This window comes from Asparagus officinalis, chromosome 4 (genome assembly GCF_001876935.1).
Source record: "Asparagus officinalis chromosome 4, Aspof.V1, whole genome shotgun sequence".
Classification (NCBI taxonomy): Eukaryota; Viridiplantae; Streptophyta; class Magnoliopsida; order Asparagales; family Asparagaceae; genus Asparagus; species Asparagus officinalis.
Genome location: NC_033797.1, coordinates 142,490,596 through 142,513,094, shown reverse-complemented (window position 1 = coordinate 142,513,094; position 22,499 = coordinate 142,490,596). Strand labels below are relative to the sequence as shown.

At 34.8% G+C, this 22,499-nt stretch overlaps 1 protein-coding gene across 1 annotated transcript in view; it reads left to right on the top strand.

Annotated features, from left to right (window-relative positions):
- LOC109839618 (dual specificity protein kinase YAK1) overlaps positions 1-22,099 on the top strand; it is a 26,583-nt gene extending 4,484 nt beyond the window's left edge. The window contains exons 2-18 of the mRNA XM_020408113.1: positions 765-964; positions 11,864-12,017; positions 12,118-12,227; positions 12,325-12,394; positions 12,485-12,567; positions 12,652-12,727; positions 12,809-12,849; positions 13,458-13,580; positions 14,928-15,072; positions 15,494-15,608; positions 15,736-15,818; positions 15,919-15,993; positions 16,354-16,428; positions 16,566-17,374; positions 17,804-17,980; positions 18,517-18,785; positions 21,760-22,099. Of these exons, the coding sequence (XP_020263702.1) occupies positions 765-964; positions 11,864-12,017; positions 12,118-12,227; positions 12,325-12,394; positions 12,485-12,567; positions 12,652-12,727; positions 12,809-12,849; positions 13,458-13,580; positions 14,928-15,072; positions 15,494-15,608; positions 15,736-15,818; positions 15,919-15,993; positions 16,354-16,428; positions 16,566-17,374; positions 17,804-17,980; positions 18,517-18,785; positions 21,760-21,833 (2,679 nt within the window). The 3' untranslated portion in view covers positions 21,834-22,099. The remainder of the gene's footprint in view (positions 1-764; positions 965-11,863; positions 12,018-12,117; positions 12,228-12,324; positions 12,395-12,484; positions 12,568-12,651; positions 12,728-12,808; positions 12,850-13,457; positions 13,581-14,927; positions 15,073-15,493; positions 15,609-15,735; positions 15,819-15,918; positions 15,994-16,353; positions 16,429-16,565; positions 17,375-17,803; positions 17,981-18,516; positions 18,786-21,759) is intronic.

The window sequence follows — 22,499 nt, the reverse complement described above, 5'->3', positions numbered from 1 at the left end:
GACCAAATATATATTGATGAAATTTTGGACAAAGCTGTGCACATTTTCTTGATGGAAAAAAAAGGAGGGGTGGGGTGGGGTGGGGGAGAAAAAAGAAGGAAAAAAGAAAAAGAAGAAGGAACAAAGAAAATTTACCAGTGTCCACCAGTTCCATCTAAAAAAGCACCAACTATCGGTGGAGATTGGAAATGATAACTACTTGGTTCACACAAGGTAGATTGTCGCTTGTTTTTCACAAAGGATTGTGTTCACTTTTGTAACAAGTTGAGCATGATTGATTAAGTCACAGCTTGAGATGGAGTATTTGGGGGGTTAGTACATTAGGAAAGTTAGAGAAGATTGTTTAGTCCCATATCAGAAGATTGTGTAATATGCTATTTGCTATACTATAAATGAAATGCGGCTATCCCTCTGGGATAGAGACACCTCCCACAATTAAATTTCATAATTTACCATTAGTACTGTTCAGGTGGTAAAATGTTGGGATGAATTATGAGAGTTTGAACAACTCCAGCCTGCAACACTAATAAAAAAAGTCTGTTTAAAAAAGGCTTCTAAATTCTGTTTATATAATATTATGTGTTTAATAACAATTATAAGTCATTTTTATCATAGTCAAGGAGTTTACTGTTAGATGCATAATGGTATAATTAGTCATATCATGCCATCCAGAGCTTAACTTTATACTGATATACTTTGCTTATTCTGCGGTGTCTGTTCTGTTTTTGTTTCACATATGTTGAACTACTTTTCTTTGCATGCAGTTGGTGTCAAGATTGACTAAAGACATAATAGAGACATTCCAATTATGCAACCCGAAATTTACGTATTCTGATACGTTGAATCCAAAACGGTTTCTAACCAACCCGTCAGTTGGAGTTCTCAATGATGGGTGTGACAATGCAAATTCAGATCTTATCTTACATGTAAACACTGTGTTGGTTAATTCGAATACAAATCAAAGGTTTGCTCTCATATTGCACAATTAATATTCTCTGTTCTATATCAATATCATGCTGCTTTCTCCCTTGTCCTTTCTTTTTCATATAGAAAGTATTCTACAAGTTGAAATTTACATGCTAGTGATAAAGATTTTTTTACTTGTTAGCTTGAATTCCTGTAGATACAATTAGATTTGAATCATTCGATTTATGGCTTCAATGACAAACTGTAAAATATGTTTCACTTTCATGACTCGTGAGACTGGAGTATTAGTTACATTCTTCTATTATCTGGTATTATGTGGGCATGGGATACTAGTATCATTTGTTCAGGAATCCTAAATTTCTGGGAAATCTTCTGGCTTATGATATGTGGCTTATGATATGCAGACATGGGCTAGACTTTTTTAAATGTCAGAAAAGTATGAGTAGTCATGTACAACGAGTAATTTATTAAAGAAATTGGCTAGAAGTCTCAGGGCATGATCTTGGATGTTTATCTAATACAATCTAGTGTTAGTATCTTGTAGCCATAAAACTTGCAATCTATCTTACCTAGGACTTCTACCATAAAGCCGTACCCATACATGACATGTGCCCATACCGAAACTTCATGGTCACTCCTTGGAAATATGCATCCATTTTTTACCATAAAGCCGTACCCATACCTGACATGTGCCCATACCGAAACTTCATGGACACTCCTTGGAAATATGCATCCATTTATTCAGATGTGTACTTAGACGTATAAGTATCGTTAATATCTATTTCTCGAAACTCTTTATACATGGGTTAGGTTTATTTCAATCCATACCCAATTTCAAAACTATAGTTTAAAAGGTTTGTTGAATGCCTAGTTTGAAAACATGCAGTTTCCCATTTATAATAATTGACATACTAAAGAAACTTAAAAAAGGTGAGAGGACTTTTAATTCTAATAACACACGAATTAGAAAATAATAATGATCCCATGTAAATTATTAATTTCAAATACACACACAAACACACACGCATATTCCTAGGGCATAACTAGCTTAGTTATGCCCACTTGTTAAAATGTGTATCATAGAATGAAATTTGAAGATCGACTTTGTTCATATTGATCTAAACATCTAAAAAGATATACAAAATAGGAGAGACATCTTGATGCATGAGTTAGGCTATTCCAATGGATGATCTGCTCTATTAGTCATAATCTAAGATTCTAAATGTCTCAAAACATCTATGAACCAAAAATCATGATGTTTTAATATTTCTAACATATTTTTCATTATTCTTTAGTTGTATTGTCGTAAAACCAGTTTTACAATCACTTGATGGTTGAGTAACTATAACTAGATATACCTATTTTTTTTGTTTATATACCATCCAAGTACATATTGATTGAAATGAACATAAAGGATCAAGCAAATTAATCGCACATAACGTAGTTTTGAAGGTTAGCATAACTGAGCTAGTTATGCTCTAGGATCAAATAAGCCTTCTCGATATATGTATCAAGTGGGGTTATTAATTAAGGGGGAGAACAATTTCAAGTGGGACTATTTGAATGAGTAGATGAAAATGAACCACATTGCCACCAAGTTTATGCTTGGTACCAAGCATACCCAATTTTCACACACACACACGCATATATATATATATATATATATATATATATATATATATATATATATATTATATGAAAATAAACCACAATTTGCCACATTTTATGCTTGGTACCAGAAGGCATACCCATTTGTGCATAGGCACACCAACATTTAGCACAGTCTGCTATATTATATATATATATATATATATAATATATATATAATAATATATATATATAATATATTATAGATATATTAGATATCATAAGTATAGAATAATATTATATTATTATATAGTAAGATATAATTCGCGGTCACTGGAAAATGGTCCCCCATTTTAATGAGTGGATGAGTATGAATCTCCTCACTACCAAACAACCAGTTTAGTGTTTGGTACCAAGCATAACTATGTTTCTCTCTCTTTATATGCTCTCTTTATATATATACACACACATATAAAGATAGGGAGAGAGAGATGAGCTACTATAGTACTATCCACTTAAGTGGATAGAAGCTCTTGTCCACCTAATTTTATGGCCACTGGATCTACTAGATGGATTCAAATCTCACTAGATGATGTGGCATCTATTTGTTATTTTGTTGAGGGCACATTGGGAAAAAATAAACAGAAAGGAAAAAACAAATAAAAAGAAAAGGGAATATGGGTCTCTAAAAGAAAATAATCTCATGGTTGTCGCTTCTTTACGTTTCAGAAGGAAAAAAATCAGTGCTTTTCTCGCATCTCTATCTCGATGTTGGGGTTCCTTTCTCTTCGCCACGAGCGCCTACCCACGCTATTTTATAACTTTCCACGAGCATTATCTCACGCCACATTGGAGAACTGATCAAATAACATACCGGATAGATAGAATCATAGAAAGTTTACATTTTTGCTTATAATGTACATCAATCTATTCAATTCTTCCTTCCATGCCAGATGGAATTTCATCGGTTCCTACTAGTGATCAGGATTTGATTACGAATCTGTAGTTTGGGTGCAATCTCTGACATTATCCGGTCATTCTTTCGACAAACTCCCAGAATCGAAGAAATCGTTCTTGCTGAGGATCAACATTATCTTTAGAGATAATCAAATGAACAGTCCATACATTTTTTAAGCTTTAATTTTTTTTGTATTAATACAAGTTTGAACTTTGTTGAATAGTAGGTGCAATCATAACTACGTTTCTTCGTATGTTGATATCGAGTAGTCTTACACTTGAGCGTCCATTGTTTGTAACAAAATAGTTTTAAAAACATTGTCCGGTCATTCTTTCGGCAAACTCCCAGAATCGAAGAAATCGTTCTTGCTGAGGATCAACATCATCTTTAGAGATAATCAAATGAACAGTCAATGCATTTTTTAAGCTTTAATTTTTTTGTATTAATACAAGTTTGAACTTTGTTGAATAGTAGGTGCAATCATGACTATGTTTCTTCATATTTTGATATCATAGTCTTACACTTGAGCTCCCATTGTTTATAACAAAATAAATTTAAGATTCAGATTAAGGACCAACCATTCAAATTCTACAAAAATGATAATTCATATGAAATCAAGAATTTAACACAGAGACATAGTTGAGACTAAAAAACACAAAAATACAATAATTAACAAGCCAGCACCATCACCAACATTGACACTACAACGTCTAAAGAAAAAGAAAGAAAAGTAGTTGTACCTCAAGAACAAGTGAATGTTGCTGATTCAATGCTCAAACTTGCCGATTAAGCACAAGGGCATCTACTCTGAATCATTATCTTTAAGTTCTCAAAGATATTCTTGCGGCAACGTGGATGAGAGAATGGCACGATGAGAGGGTAGAGAAGAGAATAATGCCGACCCGGAGAGGTTGATGTTTTATCAGTTACAAATTTAAAAAAAAAGTAACTGTTCACAGATACTGTTCATGATGTTTGGTGTTTTGTGGATGTAAGAGGCCAACAAAATCACGAGCTTTTTACAAGCTTGGTTTTTCTTTTGGGTTTTTTTTCTTATTTGTCCTCCAAGTCTTTCATATTTTTAAATCAGTCCCCTAGACCTTATATTTTGAATTAGTCCCTCCAATTCTTTTAAATGTTTTGAAATCAGTTCTTCTAGTTGGCTACCGATTGAAAGATATGGGGGGTTAATTTCAAAACAAATTAAAGATTTGGGGGACAAATTACAAATATGAAAATTGGGGAGAATGGTTTTTAAAACACTCAGATTTGGGCTAAATTGCACTTAAATACCCTATGTGAAAATTGAGAGAGTATTCCAATACACTTAAAGATTTGGGCTAAATTGCCCTTAAATATGTTATTGTTTCCGGGAAAACACTTGTATATCACAAGTTTCAAAAAGAGAGCAAAAGTATGCCCTCAGCTGTAAAAAAAGTGTAACTTGGTATATTTTGTCAAGCAACCGTGAGAATAGTCCCACCTTCTCCTCATGTGACTAACTTTTAGTGCCAACTACCCTCATTTCTTGTATTAATTATAACTCTACCACCCCTTTCTCCTTATTAAATAACATTCCTCCCTTCACCTTCATTATCATCATCTTCTTCATCAACATCTTCTTAAATTCTCAAAGTTTTGCAATCACAGATAAATTTTCTTCTCATTGTCGTCACTTTATATTGCTACACCTAAATTTTTAAGTCAGATTTTAGCTTGAAATGTCTTAATCTTCTATGTTGGATTCTCTTTAATCATGAGGAGGTAAACCATATAAATGTAGCTTGATTATTCTCAAAAACCCTCTCATAAGTGTGTATATTTTTTAGAGACTTGATTTGCCATTTAGTGCACTTAGAATTGCATGAACCCCAACACCTCTAAGGGCAACCTTTATGCTTGCTAGAGTTATGTATGAGAGACACAAAACCTTAGTTTTTCATTGTAGATTTGGGGGGATGGAGAATTTGAAGATTTTGTAGGTAACAATAAAATTTAAGAGTATTTTACTGTGGGGGTTAATGGAGAAGAAGGGTATGATTGTCTTTTCATGTAAAATTTAACGATGCTAAGAAAATTCACACTGTGAACAATCGAGGGTATATTTTTGCTCAATTTTGAAACTTGGGGTATGTAAGTGCTTTTTTGGGAAATAATAGGGTAGCTAAGTGCAATTTAGTCGAAAGATTTGAGGGACCAAAATATCAGTATTTGGGAGACTAATTTCAAAATATGAAATATGGATGTCTAGGATGAGTTGGGTAAAGAAAATAATAGAATAAAGATACAAGTGACTAGATCGTATTCACACAATATCCATTGGCTGTCTACCTGACTGGCAAATCTTATGCTAAATTCTCGAACTTAATGTAATATAATATCTTATCTAAAATCATTAAACAATTTAAAGAAACGAAGGTGAGAAGAATGTTATTGTAATCACAAAATTCTAATTAATTTGAAATTCTAGTTTGAAGGCATGTATTGATGCTTAGATGCTAATCAACATTGTAAAAAAAGTTATTATGTTTAACCCTTAAACTTTCTTGGGCCCCATTGCTGAAAATCCAAGCTCGGCCACTGCTTGATACCAAGCATACACATACTTCTCATATACACATAAAGTTACAATAAACTTAAATTAATAGAGGGATCTATCCACCAAAGCTTTTATCCATTATATTTGCTTTTGAGTTTCGTGTTGGCATGTGATATACCTCATGGCTATCTTTGAGATGCGTGTTTTGATTTGTATCACATGCTAGAACGAATCTCAAAGCAAAATCATTAGATAAAAAGGTTGGTGGACGAGCTCCTAAGTCCTGACCACTTAAGTTTCCGAGAGCTTTACTCTCTCTCTCTCTCTCTCTTTATATAATATAAGTATATTTGGTACCAAGCACAAAATTGATGCTTGATAGTGATTTGGATGCTTCTCATCCACAAATTTAAAGGTTCCCATCAATATTTTAAAAAGTCTCCTAGCCCACTTAAGTGTATGCCCTGGCATAGACATTACCTAAGCTGCTCGCCTAGCGTTTATAGGTCCTACGTGGTACTTATGATGCCCACCTAGGCTCTGGAGGTGCTTATCGGAACATGGTCTGCACCCTTTATGCATTGATTGTAATTTCCTTAGTTACAGCCGTTGTGTCCTTTAACCTCTAGTCTTCAATTGTAAACACATTTACGTCCTAACCTTCAATAAAACCTCCTCCACCTTCACTTAAACGAAGAAAAAAAATCGACCTAGGTGCCAGTCTAACACCAAAGCTTTTATAAGATTGGCATTTACTAACAATTATTATAATAAAAAATAAAAAAGGAAAATTGCCTAGGCCTCGCCTAGGCTATAGGCGTTAGGTTCAATGCCTGAGCCACGTATCGCTTTTTGTAACCTTAGTTTCTATTTAAAAATGGTCTCCATTTTATTGAATGAGTGGATAAAAGTTGATCGCATCACTACCAAACACCAAATATGGTGCTTGATACCAAGTATACCAATATTCCTCATATATACATATAAATATATAGTGAAAAATGAGTTTTTTTAGTATCAAGAAAAAATTTGATCATTGGTAGTGAGGAAACTCATTCTCATCCACTCATTTGAATAGTCCTCACTTGAAAACGGTCCCCTCCTTGAAAATGAGTGGATGAGGATGAGTCACTTCACTAATACCCATATTCCTCATATATATATATATATATATATAGTACCAAGCATCAAGTTTGGTAATTGGTAGTTATGTAGAGGAATATCAGTCATACATGTGGATGCGATTAGTTGGATGGAAAGTACAACCCATCTTTCATTTTCAAGTTATACCTAAACTGTCTTTAAAGTTGATTTTTGTTATAATCAATCACCTCCTAGTCTAAATTTTCACTAAAGATCCTAAATTACCATTAAAACACATTCAAGCGAGGTGATTGATTCTTTTAGTGTTTAGGTCTTGTTAGGATACAACTCACATACATTGAACTTGAATTTTTAAGCTTATTTTTAGTAAACATTTGTTTGAGAAGTGGTTGATTGTAATAAAATCAGCTTTAAAGGTGGTTTGTGTATAAATTGAAAAAGTATGGTTTTTGTATAATTACCCTATTTTGAGGTGGTTTTGAGGAAAACGCTTAGAACAAAAATCATGATGTTTCAATACTTGTAACACATATGTTTCATTGTCTTTTTAGTTGTATTCTCGTAAAACCGTTAATTTTACACTCATTCGATGCATGAGCAACTCCAATCCACTATGCCTAATTTTTCGTTATGCACAATCCAAAACATATAAATCGAATTGAACGGCGTGGCTTGAACATTTTTTCTATGTATATTATAATTATTCATAAGCTGACACCTTAGACTCAATCTAAGATTCAGTCGAAGGAAGCATCTCAAAAACTACATTATATGCAATCAATTTACTCGATCCATTCCGTTCATTTCGATTTATATGTTTGGATTGTGCATAAATAAAAAATTAGACATATTGGGTTGCAGAATATTTTGATACATTTAGATTATGATGAATAGAGCGGATTATCCACTGGAATTTTCTAATCGATGAATCAAGAGATGTTTCCTTAGATTGAACCTAAGGTGTCGCCTTATGAATACTTTTTCATATATGTGCGTGTATAGAGAGAGATGAGTATGAGGTGGCGGCTCATTTAGCTAAATGAGCAACCAAGAGGTGAAGTGACGAGATCCATATCTTTGATGTGACTAGCAAGCTGAATCTCACTACATGATTATCTCTCCTTAGCTCATTTAGTAAAATTAGTCGTCACTTCATACCCCATTATTTTCATATTTTCATAATGGGTACGAGCTTGCGACTTATTTTGCTAAATGAGCTACTAAGAGATAGCTATGGTGAGACCTACCCTAATAGCCACATAAGAAGTAATGGGCCTCACCACTCTCTCTTGGTAGCTTAGTAAAATAAGCTACGCACCTCACATTATCAATCATATATATATATATATATATATTATATATATATATATATATATATATATATATATATATATATATATATATATGAGATAATGGGATCCTTGTCATAGGAGGGGATTTTCTCCTATGACGCCTCTAAAATCATATGATTGAGCGACATTATGGTTGATCCGCTCCGTTGAACTTGATCTACATATTTAAACCCCAACACACCAAGTTGGGGTGAACCCGTCGTCGTTTGACCCTTCATCCCACTCGTATCAATTTTTAACGTTTTGAATGAATAGAACTTTTCACATGGCTTGATGGAGGGTCAAACGACGACGGATTCACCCTAAACTTGGTGTGTTGGGGTTTTAGAATATGTAGATCAAGTTCGACGGAACGGATCATCCATAATGTCGCTCAATCATGTGATTTTAGAGGCGTCAAGGAGGAAATCCCTCCTAGGACAAGGATACCCATTAATCTCTCTCTCTCTCTCTCTCTCTCTATAATATATATATATATATATATATATATATATATAATAATATATATATATATATATATATATATATAATAGTATGGAGGTAACTTTTGGTAGTGAGGTGGATCACTCCCATCCACTCATTCAAATAGGGGATCACATTCACATGGATTGAAGAGTAGATGAGAATGAGACACTTCACTATCAAGCACTAATTTTGTGCTTGGTACTAAATTCCTACATTTCTCTTTCATACACACGTATATATGACTCTAAGGAGCCACCTTAGATTGAATCTAAGGGTGCACCTCTTGATGCATGGATTGAGAGCTATTCCAATAGACGATCCGCTCTATTCATCATGATCTGAATGTCTTAAAACATCTATAATATAGAAAATCATGATGTTTCAATATTTCTAACACGATTTTCATTTTCTATTTAGTTGTATTGCCATAATATTGCTAATTTTACAACCACTTGATGCACGAGTAACTACAATCTAATATGCCTAATTTTTTGTTTACACACCATCCAAAATATATAGATCAAAATGAACGAAGTGGATCAAGTAAATTGATTGCATATAATGTAATTTTGAAGGTGCATCCTTAGATTCAATTTAAGATTGGCTCATTACAATCATATTTCCCTAGTCTCTACACATACAGTTGTGTCCTCGTACCCTACATTTTACAAATTTGGTATGTCCCACACCCTTATGGGTACTGGTACCCATTTTCACACAACTTAACTTGCAATGGAACTGTGATATTCTCATACTCTTGTTGGACTTTGATTAGTGAGTTCAAGTATTCAATCAAACATCGTAAACCATAAAAATTGAAAACATGAACTCTGAAGTTTCCTTGTTATGCTGGTGTTAATAAATGGTATACTTGAGACTATGCAGTGCTTTGAATTGTACGTAGAAACTAAATGAGGCTAGTTAATTGGATGCTACACTGACTGAAATTGTATATCAAGATTTTGGTCAAGAAATAGAAGAATAGTATCCAACAATAGAAATAAGACAGGATGCAATTATTGCGGGAACTGCTTGTATGGGTTAAACTGAAGAAACCAAGGGCTGAGAAAGTCCTCTGCTGGTGACCCTGACTTCATGCTTTGTTTGGATAATTGAGTTTCTGCTGTTGGATGGGCATTTGATCGGCTGGTTCTATTTGGTCTTCTTGATTTTGTTCAGATGTTTGTGAACCATGGGCATTTGTTTCTTGGGATGGTTCAATCCATAACCAAAAGAATTAATCTTTATTTGTCACTACTTGCTACTCACTGGCAAGATTTTGTCTGTGTAAGAACTTAAAAATGTAACTGAGAGTGGCCAAATGGAAATGATATTACATGCTTAATTGCGTAGAGATCTTGTGGACTATCTTAAATACTTCCATAACCTAGTTGTCGTTCTTATGAGTGCTAAGACAGTAATTTTAAGTATAAGATCATCTTATACCGCCTTTTGGCGCACTTTTCTTGCATGTCATGTTGCATCGCAACTTGCTAACTAGCAAAATGAAGATTCTCTTTGGAGAGTGCATGTACCTCTTGGAGCATAAATGTCCTTCTGGAACAATTAGCAACCATGAATCTAGTCCATCAATTGTTGTCTTTTTGCATTGTTGCCGTATTAAAAAATCATCTCCTTGCCATGCCTCTGCCCCTTCACCACGTTCCAGGGCTGCAACATTGCAATCTATGCAGCTGCCAGATACTTGATGCTGCAATTATGCAGCTATCAATTATCAATCCATTTTCGTTTGCAAAGCTGCTGCCAAGTTTCTGGTTCCCACTGCAGCAACATTACTATCTATGCAGCCACTTTTTTGTTGTTGTTGCCGCTCCTTCGCCATCCATCATAATTTCAAATCATAGCATTCTTGGAGTTAAGATCGATTTGGTGACTCCTGAATTTCTTTCAGCTGCATGGTCCCACTATGCATCTTTGGATTTTCATTACCAATTTGGCAATTTTTTTGTCCTCTTTCCCCTTGATTAGGTGTCAGGTTTTGTGGGGAAGAATTTGATGGAGATGGAGGGGTTTTGCACTCCTGTCAAGATGGACTGAAGTTCATCATGTTCTGCATTCAAGTTATACTAGCTTTAATTTAGTGTGAATTGTCAATTATTCTTTTATAGGTTTGGCTTTCTTGCGCTACCTTGTAATTTGATGTAATTTCTTGCCACACAGTTTGGATAGGACCTAAGTTACAATCAACATGAGGTCACTGTTAAAAGTTGGACTGACAAAGAGATGCATTGCAAGTTTGAAGTCGCTAAGTTCAATTTGCATAATTTTATCTATGTTAATCATCATGGGTTTTGATTGGATTAGAGCTGTAATCTTTAATTTGAAGAGCATTTCTGCGTTCACTTTCACAGTTAATGATCTTAAACTTGATAGCTCATCCAAATTGATATTGTTTTGACTGGGATATTCCAAAATATAGATTCTGTTTTAGACAGGAATTTTCACAACTAACCTTCTTGTTTGGATTAGTTTCAAACAATCCTTCCTGGTTGCATTTGCACTTCCACATGTTAGGACTCCTAGTAGGGATGGAATTCTTGAGTAAGGCGGCTTAATTTAGCGTGGTTTGTCCCAGGTTCAAGCTATCCACTTCTAGGTTGATAGGTATGCATTTGATGGAGTTGGATGCTTGTTGCATCATCAAATTCATAGGTATCCACTTCTAGGTTCTTGTTTCTTTTTTTACTTTTTTTTATTGGTCGAGAAATAGATTCTGGGAAGTGACTTCACAATTTTTTTGTTCTTTGGCAATGCGCTCCAGTTACCAGTGTATTAAGCATTTCTGGTGACAGTTTGACATGCTCACAAATTTTCGTATGAAATTATTGAACCTAGTATATCTAATAAGTGGTGTTATAGGAAAATATAAAGAAATTTACATCTCTCGAGACCTTTTTTCCCCTCTGCTAGGTACTTTGTTAAAGACCTTCTTGGCCATGGGACATTTGGACAAGTTGTAAAGTGCTGGGTTCCGGAGAGTGACAGTTATGTTGCAGTTAAGGTTATTAAAAACCATGCTGCTTATTATCGCCAGGCACTAGTTGAGGTTTCTATTTTGACCACGGTAAATGAAATGCTAGAAGTCAGCCAATCTCAAGTTGACTTTTTTTTCTCTCCATAGTTTAAATTAGACCTTTTGATGTTAATTCTCTTTAATTTTGCAGCTGAATCAGAATCTGGGACATGACGAAAAACGCCACATTGTCCGCATTCTTGATTATTTCATATTTCAACGCCATCTATGCATATCATTTGAGATGCTTGGTTCAAATCTGTAAGCTAGATCTTTCAACACTACATGATTTGATAACCTAACAAATAATTTCTAAGTCAATTCTGATGGTGCCTAGAAATGCTTCTTTGTCTTCTAGTTATGAGGTTATTAAAATGAACCAATACAGAGGAATTCCCCTGAGCCTTGTCCAAGTTTTCTCAAAACAGGTTATACATTTTCTCAGTTTCATATGACTTTCTCAATGGTGATATTGTTATCTTACCTGATTCACTTTTTTTTAAATATCATCCTCATAGATCTTGCATGCATTGGTTGTCATAAAAGAAGCTGGCATCATTCATTGTGATTTGAAGCCTGAAAATATACTTTTATCTACAAGGTGAGTGCTTAGTGTTAAGACTCAAATATGTTGTCTGCGATTTTGTAATCATTAAACTATATTTTTAGAATTTTGACTATACAGTACGAAGCCGGAAATAAAAGTAATTGATTTTGGATCAGCCTGCATGGAGGGTCACACAGTATACTCATACATACAGGTCTCCATGTATATCATATGTTGTATATTGCGTTTGCTACCAGTTTTGGTATCTCTGACTCATACCTGTTTTCTGCTGCAGAGTCGATACTACAGATCTCCAGAAGTATTGCTCGGCTATCCGTATCCTTGCTGCCTTTATTTATTTATCCCACATTTTTAAGCTTTACAAGAGTTCAGCAGTGGACCTTCCATCTGATTTGTGTATTTTAGTGTCATATATATTGTCAAAGGACCCTGCCACTGCACTAAAACTTTGAAGTCATGGTGAGAGTTTTCGGTTATAATTTCATACTAACATGTCTCCGCAGGTTGATGGCCCTTTCATGGGGCAAAATCTGGACTCACGAAGCTATATCTTTTGTAAATCTGCTTTAAAAATTCATGGCCAATAAGATTCAAACCTGAAAGGTCCTCGCCACTACACTAAAACTGCGAAGTTGGTCAGGGCTGGGTTATAATTCTATTTTATATCATAAATGAAGTAAATAATTTTGCATGCTGATGTAATATAGGTGGGGCCCTCGCTAGTGGTTTGTATGTGTGCCTATTTATGTTTTCAATGTAGTTTCGTAGACCCTGTGCACCTGATTCGTACTCCAATTTTAGTCCTCAAATTCAGTTCACTGCTGTTTGAATAGCTAACACTAGGTGTCTATTGGTTGCTACTCTTAGTAATTTGTTGTAAGTTTTGAGGTGAATCTTTAGTTTAATGCTTAACATACAAATAGATATACTACTGCCATTGACATGTGGTCATTTGGGTGTATTGTCGCTGAGTTGTTCCTTGGCTTACCTTTATTTTCCGGGGCATCAGAATATGATCTTCTTAAGCGGATGATTGAGATACTTGGGTACACTGCTTTTTCATTTTTCCATCCTGGTATTCTTATCTAGCCTGCAAATGAAAACAGTATCTTCTACTGAGTAATTTCTGAAATACCTAAAAGAGCAAAACTAAATTAAAAGCTCTTCTTTTCTATAGTAGATTAATAGTCTGTATGACTGCAGCAATGCTCTATGATAAAAATTTTCATGATAATCTTTAAATTACAATTTACAAGCATATGATCAGGATTTAGTAATATTGATCTCCTGATATCATGGTCCTCCAAGTTTCAGAGACCTGTTTCCAAAAGATAGGTGAAAAGTTACGGTCTTATGTATTCTCATTAGAGATTAATTTTTTGAACTACTTTTCTGGATAAAGCACCAGAGTTTAATACATAACAAAAGTTGGCGCTGCCCTTAAATTAAAATAACCATTAGCATTGAGAAATATGTTTACATAAAGAAGTGAAGGCTGCAAACTGAGGAAGCTGCTATCATTTGTTTAGGAATGACATACACTACTTGCTTTATACTTTCTCCTTCTGGCCTGATCTGTATTCATTTCGACACAAATCTGTGTTATGTTTCCTCTGTTTTTTCCCAGAACATTTTGTGTTTTTGCTTGATGTAGTTTGGACTTTGTTAATAGCTGAGCCAACTTTGTGCCTAAAGTTGAGCTCAAACTTATAAATGAGCCAAACTCAAGGTAGGTGTCTTGACCATATTCAATATGATTGAGCTGTATATCTCAGAACTAAGTATTATTTTAACTGAGAAATATACATCTGTAGTTGCTAAGGTGGAAATAAGTCAAATATAGTCAATCATCATGGGATATCTGTTTGTGTAAACATGTGATGGGTGTTTAGTACTTTCGTTGAATCCTTAAAAGTTATAAGCACCATTTTTTATTCGCAGCTTACCCCATATTCTTGTATCTGTTATACATCAATTAACATTATCAAGAATGTAGAGGCAATAGGATATTTGAAATCCCAGAAAACAGTTAGCCGGAATGTAAACATTCAGTTCAGTTTGAAATTGAATAAGAGAACTAGAACATGCATTATGCAAAGTTTTAATGCAAAATTGTATATTTGTCCAGCATAAGAGTAAATTTAGTCTAAGCTTGGCTCATTTACACCTCTACTCTTCTGGTACTTTTCTTCTTTGTGAATATGTTTAGTTTTTTTTAATAAAGAATGTAATTACCGATAAATAGTGATGTATTCATGCAGCTCTTTGTGAAGTTTTTCATCGTTGTCGATTGGTTGTTTGCAGAATCATTGTTTGTTTTCTGGAATTGGTACCTCAATTTCAGTCGCATTATATTATTGCTGATATTTTCTCCACTATCCATTTTATTGTAGTGGTCAACCTCCTGATGACCTTCTTAGAGATGCAAAAGACACAAATAAGTTCTTTAAGCATGTGGCAAGTATTTATCATTTGGAGGAGGCCCACAAGGGAAATGCAAGTGCATACCGTATTTTAACTGAAGAGGAGTATGAAGCTGTGAGTGTTGGCATTGATATAAAATATAGGGTTATTTGCATATATACCCTTCAAATCATGGGTATTTGCAAAAATACCCTCTAAATCTCAGTATTTGCTAAACTACCTCTCAAATCATCAACTTTGGGGGGAAAAGCTGTCAGAACAGTTAATCATTAACTTTGATACGCTAATTTTTAATAGCAATATGAAAATTATCAACAAAATAGTCAAATTTTTATCACTGAGCTGATGATTTGTTGATTTTAGGGGTATTTTCCCCAAAGTTGATGATTTGAGTGGTAGTTTTGCAAATACGAAGATTTGGAGGGCATTTTTAGAAATACCCATGATTTTAGGGTTATATATGCAAACAACCCAAGAAAATATATATTTTACACCTCTCTTATTTCTAATCAAAAATTTTAACCCCAAATTTTAGAGGGTATCTCAAAAACCAATAATAGGAAAACGATACTTCAGCAAGGTTAAGCTTGAGGACATCATTGCAAGTTATCCGTACAAAAAAAATCTTTCTGAAGAAGAAATTTCTAAAGGTCTGTCTGATGTTATTTTTAAATCTGCAAAACTGCATGTGACCTCATTTTGTACTTTATTTAGGGCTGCATTACTATTAATTTTTCTCATTTAGCTAACAATTTTTCTCCCCTGATTCTCGGACAGAAAACATTTCTCGTTTAGCCCTAGTTGATTTTCTGAGGGGACTTGTTGAGTTTGATCCTGGAAAACGGTGGTCACCTTTGCAGGTTGTTAAAATACCCAGTTTATTGTTTCTGTTGTATGGAATTACTAACTTATCAAGTCTTTGTTGACAAAGCGTTTTCATGTTGGGGTAATGTTTTCTAGGCATCACGTCATCCATTTGTTACAGGAGAACCCTTTATGTACCCTTATCAACCTCCTCCAGAAACTTCTCGAATTGTAAGCAAGCTCTTTTATTTAAATTTTGGATCATTTTAGTAATATAATGTTATTTGGTTACATCTTATTTGTGTATTATCAGACATTCCATGAACCAAGAACAAAATTATTATGGGTAGAATGGTACTCAATACTTTAAATATTATAATCACTTTGTTCCCTTTGAAGACTGTTGCAAGATAGAATGTTTGTTGCCACTGATTTATTGACAGAGGGAGGGTGGGTTGTAGGTTCATACATGTGTCTATACATGAACTTAAAAGATTAATGGTGTGAAAGTGGAGATGCCTGTTGTTTGCATCATTTAAGAAGAACAGCTTGATCTAGTCTGGTACTGAAACTGAAATTTTTTATTGGCAGCCTGTCGTGCATTCTGTTATTGTGGATCATAATCCAGGGGGTGGGCATTGGGTTGCAGCTGGTTTATCCCCTCAGGTTGATGCCTAAGCCTCTTTGTCATTTGTGAAATTTGCATTTCATAATCTTTATATACCAATGTCCAGTGTACATAATCTTGTATTTTTGTTCAAATGGATGGTTTATGAGTTTTGAGGATTGCTCAACCATTATAGGTTCCAAGTTCAAACAGGTTCCCTCAACATAATAGCCCACATTTTCATATGGTGCCAATGTCTCATGGCAGTAGTTTTGGTAGCCTTGGGAGCCATGGGAGCTATAATGATCATACTGGCCTGGGAAGTAGCTATGGGAGTTATGGTGATGTTAACAATATGTATTCATATTTCTCACCAGTAGGTCCTGGAGTGAACATACAAACACAAGTTGGAGGACCATTCCTTGGTGCTAGTCCAGATACTAGACGTAGACCTCACATGTCTCATGGAAATGGATTTGGTATGAGTCCTACTGGAAGTCTGGGACCTATGTCTCTTGGTGCCAGTCCCTCACAATTTACTCCTCCAAGCTCACAGATGCAGATACCAACTGTTTCTCCTGGAAAGTATGGTCCCACTTCTCCCGCAAGAGGCAGTGTTCATGGTTCTCCATTGAGTAAAGCAGCTGCGGTCAGTCAATATAGCCAATATAACAGGAGGAGAAGTTGGGGCCATCATGGAACTTCTTCTATGCAACCTCATGAGAATGCATCTCCCCAATGGCAGGGAAATCAAGGTGATGATATCAGTTGTCAGTCTGATGCACTTGCTCGAGGACATGTTGGTTCTCCTTGCAATACCTTTTCAGCTACAAATCATTCTAGTTGGAGACAACAAACAGGACCATCTACAAATAATCAGGGTTTTCCTGCATCCAGGGCATTTAATACCAATGCTCTCCCATCTCGTTCTACAGAAGTTTCTCATGATAAGCTTGAAAGTAGTTCTTCAGTTCCTGATCCTGCTGATTGGGATCCAAATTATAGGTAATGATTAAATCCTGGACCTTTTAAGGTTTATGACTGCTTATTTGGTAACATGGAACTTTATGAAATTTTAATTAGTGCTGTAAGCTATTTCTGAATAGTTCATGTCACTGTTTTCCTTATTACAACCATAAAACATGTGGCTGGCTACATATGTTTTGTTCCACACCTTGACTCTCAGGACGAGATGCCAAATTTTATTATAGAAAATTCAATCATTAAATCCAAACAGGAAACCTGCTAATCTGAAATTACCTAACAACAATTTATTGGTTGATGTCTAACTAAATGATATAAAAATCTTTTTCTGTATTACATAGTTATTTAGCTATCATGGATAAGGGCTATCCATTTTCTTATTATCTGCTTAACTTGTGTCTCACATGCTATTTGGTCTACATTCAGTATATAATTATTGTTCTTCTTCAGTGATGAACTGCTTTTACAAGAGGACAATTCTGAAGCCAACTCTTTGGCCTTTGGAATTACTAGAAGTGTTTGCCTTGGTAATGCAACTGATGCCTCGGTACTAAATGAAGCTGGGAAATCTAGTCAGAGTCATAGCCAAGCTCGCATAAACTCAAGTTTTGTCTCATCAAATCAAAGGTATGTATTATTTTTTTGTGAACTTATTACTACTGTTAGTGATATAGCCCCGTTGCCTGACAGATATAAAGCTTATGAACTTAATGCTAAGAATGATTTCGGTTAAAATTTCGAAGTATTGTCTAGATTTTGCTGTCGCATTCTGTTTTAATATGGTTGAACCCGGAGCCTTCTGAAACAACAGAAGTTATTTTAATTATGTAACTTAATCATAGCTGTATACAGTGCAGGTTGTCCTGTATACTAATCAATTGGTGTCGCTAAGATGTCCTCCCAACTGTTAATAAGTTCTTACTGCCTGCAGTGATACTTGTACAATGTCAATTTACTTTTCTATGCTTATGAGATGCTGATTGTACAGTACTTTTTGCTTGTTTTATTCACTATTTCCATTTATAATTCTAATTTTTTTTCCATATATTTGAACTTTTTGAGCTTCATTTTTGAGTGAGGTCCGCTGGCATGTCTTGTTTTCCTGGCTATTTCCTTCCACCTTGTATGAAATCTTATTCTCCTGTTCCTTTGTTTGATTACAGGATAGATGGAGCATCTCAGGTGCATTCACGTGCTGAGAGTGGCTCCCATTATGCACATAGTATGCATGCTGCTCATAGCCGGCTGCCACCGTTTTCACAAAATTCTCTGAGCCGTTTTGGGCAACCATCTTCTTACCGTCACAATCAATATTCAAATTTTTCACATGGTGAACGAATACATCACAAAGGTCAACGAGCTCCCAGTAACTTTTCTGGGCCACATGTACACTCTGCTGCACAGACAATGTTCAGCGGTGGCACGTCATGGGGTAATCATCAAATCTAACAATATCTTACAGGAATTGTGGTTCATCTTAGCCATTACTGTTTCTTATAATTTTTATGTTCTCGTATAAGGTTTTGCTCAGTTGCATTTTACTTTATTTAGCATAAGCAATATGGAAACTACAACTGCGGTCTTTAGGATATATAAACTAGCGTAGTTATGTTTTACATCAATCTGTCCTTTTGATACAGTTCAGAAATTGCAGTCTGATAATGTAACATATACGTGAATATTTAATTTTTGTTTGTTCAAGCGAATGTATTTTCTAATTGAAGTTGTTTATTTTTGGAGTAATCATCAATTGTTCAGTAAATGCTTGTGTATGGTTAGATGCCAAGTAATGCCTAGGAACTGCTGTTCTTATGCCCCTCCTCTCCCCTCAATTTTTTGGAGAACTTTAAAATCTGACTTTTGCTGAGAATCAAACTAGGCTACTTTCAAGAATTACAATGTTTCTATACCAAGTAAGAGATTTCTTTGTTTGCTTACCTAGTTTCTATCTACTTGTTGGATGTCAGTGGTCAATTTCACCATTTGATTCTATTTTGTAGAACAGAAACTTGTAATGCACTTATTTCTTTTATTGTTATTAGTTCCTACTTTGAATTAGTTGTGTTTGTTTTAGTATTTATTGTTTTTGTTTTAGATTGGAAATTTTATGTGTTGATGAAATGTCTGGTTTTATCCCTCTTTTTTTCTTTTCTTTTCTGTTGTTATGGTTTTATGCTTTAATAGTGGATTCCTCAGGGTTTTTTTGGTGGTGTGGGTGTAAGGGGATATGAACAAGCCCCCATAGTATTCCCACCCTTTTTCAATTTTCAGTTATTCCTGGTTGAAGGATTTTTTTTTTTGGGTTGGTTGGGGTGTTTTTTTTTGTTTTGGTTTAGGGAGTCCACCCTTTTTTGATGGTCGACTATGGCTGGTTGAAGGATCAGTGTGAGAGTGATCAGTGCCTAGAATTGCCGACATTACCGTAGAATTAGGAATTACTGGAGAGCCTTTCTTAAAGCCTATAATAGCATTTCAAATGAATAAAGAAAAGAAAATCCTAAAAAGGTGAAAGAAAAACAAAGAAAATTCACTGTCTGTATGACTGTCAAGTGTCAACCTTTGTGACCTAGGCAACATATGACATGTATTTAATCATCAGCGTGATCCGCTATCTTGAGAAGTTCACCTCTTATGTTTCGTTTACCAAATCAATTTATTTTTTTTACATTGTTCTACATCGTGGGGATTGATGAGATTTAATACAGACGAATGTCGTACTTAAATGGAACTGATGCAAATCACATAACAATTAAAGGAAGCAAATAAAAATGATGACGGAAATATTAAGGGAGAGGTAGGGGTGCACAAAAATCTGTATCTAAGAAAATATTCGTGTTCGTTAGGATACAGACATGGTCACTTAAATTTATTACCGATAGAATATGGTTACGAATATGGTTATGTAGCTAACTATTGGGATCCGTATCCGAAATATCCGAATTCATATTGCTCATATTGTTGCAACAACATTAATCCTTAGATTAATGGATTTGAGGTTAATTTTGATGATCAAGATATCTGATCTTTAGCTTTATAGGTATAACAAGCATATTAATGAACTCTTGTATGCAATGGACTATATTTTTTTCAGTATTATCTAGTTTTCTCATATTCGTTTTGTATCGCCATGCGCATCTGCTTATATTCGGATGTATATCTGTATCCGTATCCGTATCTGATTTTAGTGGATATGGAAATGAGTTCTCCTTATCGAGATATATTCGTATCCGTGATGGGTAATCGCACTGTTTTAAAAAACCTCCGTCTAGTCCGCTTAGGCGTTCGCCTAGACCTAGGCGGTACCTAGGCCGCCTAACTAGCGCCTAGCGTCTAGGCGGTATTTAGGCTGTCCACCTAGATTTTACGAGCGTTTAGGGGAGCATTATCTGCTTACGTGGATTGCACGCTGTAGGTCTTGATTGTGATTTTATGTGTTGTAGCCTACACGTCCTCCAAACTCCATTAACCTCCAAATATGAACACCTCCACTACCTCCTCCGACCTTCAAAAAAACCTCATTGACCACCACTTAAATGAAGAAAGAAATCCGCCTAGACACCAGTCCGGCATCTAAGCTTTCTGTAACATTGACATTCACTATCAATTATTGTAATTAAAAATAAAAAAAGAAAACATCTTAGGCTCTAGCCTTGTTAATTATTATTTTGGTTATTTAGTACCTAAGTATGCATGATTTATTGAGGAACTAAAATTGCTATCTTTTTATGAAAATTTATATGAATTTAATACATATTGTAATTTGAGTTGAGATGAACTTATAATTTGAGTTGAGAAGTATAAACATACAAAGAGCTATTGTAATTGGTAAACCAAGCAATTTAGTTAATAGTGTTGGTATTTTAGTATTTATGCATCTTTGATTGAGTATATATATATATATATATATATATATATATATATATATATATATATATATATATATATATATATATTTATTTATTTTCAAGTATCACAATTAAAAAAAAAGGAAAAAAAAATGCTCAGAAACCGCTTAGGCGTCCGCCTAGGCGACTAAGCGCTGGGCGTCAAGTCCGACGCTTAGAAGCGCCCATCGTTTAATGTAACATTGGGTAAGCGGATATGAATATGGTAAGTATCATATCCGAGCTATATCTGGACCAAATGCACTCTAGGAAGAGGTCTAGAGAAAATGTAGATTAGAACTTTCGATGTCAGAAGAACTTTCCTACCTGAATGTTCTGCAATTTTGTTTTCAACCCTAGGTTACAAGTTGCAGGTTAATATATATCTTACCTCAGTCTGTATAGTCATAGTTTTTTATTCCTCTCGAAGCAAAATTTAGCAATCTTTGTTCGTGTTTCGGATATAGTTTTCATTGCGTCTTTTTCTATATACGATATTAAATTGCTGCCTTTGTGCTTTAGGACGAAGAGATGGACACAACATTCCGACCACTCTGCCGTCCCATGCAAGGAAGGAGTATGGGAGGATGTCCTGATGCAGATAGCTAACATCCAATCTCTTCCAGGGGATCAGAATTGATTGCTGGCAACAGAATTGTACTTTGAAAATGTCATATTGCCTTGGTTTTGCCATTTATGATGACCCCTATTGGGTGTTGGTGCATTGTGCTTCATATATTTATGATGCTATAATTATGGCATGAAGACAGTATTATTTATGTGATCTTGGAACTCTCTAGTCATTAAGCCCTGATGGGGTTTTCATATATTTAGTTATTTACGACGTGTTATTAGATTTCTCTGGTCATTATTCCATGGATGGGTTTACGTACATTGAATTTTGACACTGTTTTCATATTTAGCTATTTACAACATATGTTAGATTTCTCTAGTTATTGTGGATAGGATGACAGAAAACTTTTCTTTTGATATGCTTCACAGCTTCCATGATGTTTCCATGCAGTAAGAAAAGAGCAGAATGTTGGACTCTTGCTTGTTGCTACTTGCGGAAGTCCTTCATCAAGGTAGAGTGATCCGCCTTTAATTTTATTAGGGCTTTTTGCTTAGAAACTCAAAAGTCTTGTCCCATTTCTTTTTTTTTTTTACCTTCATTTTTTTAAAACCTGCTTAGTTCCATATGTTCGCATTTACCATGAATACAAAGTTACTTACGTTTAAACTACCTACCTACAGTATGATAT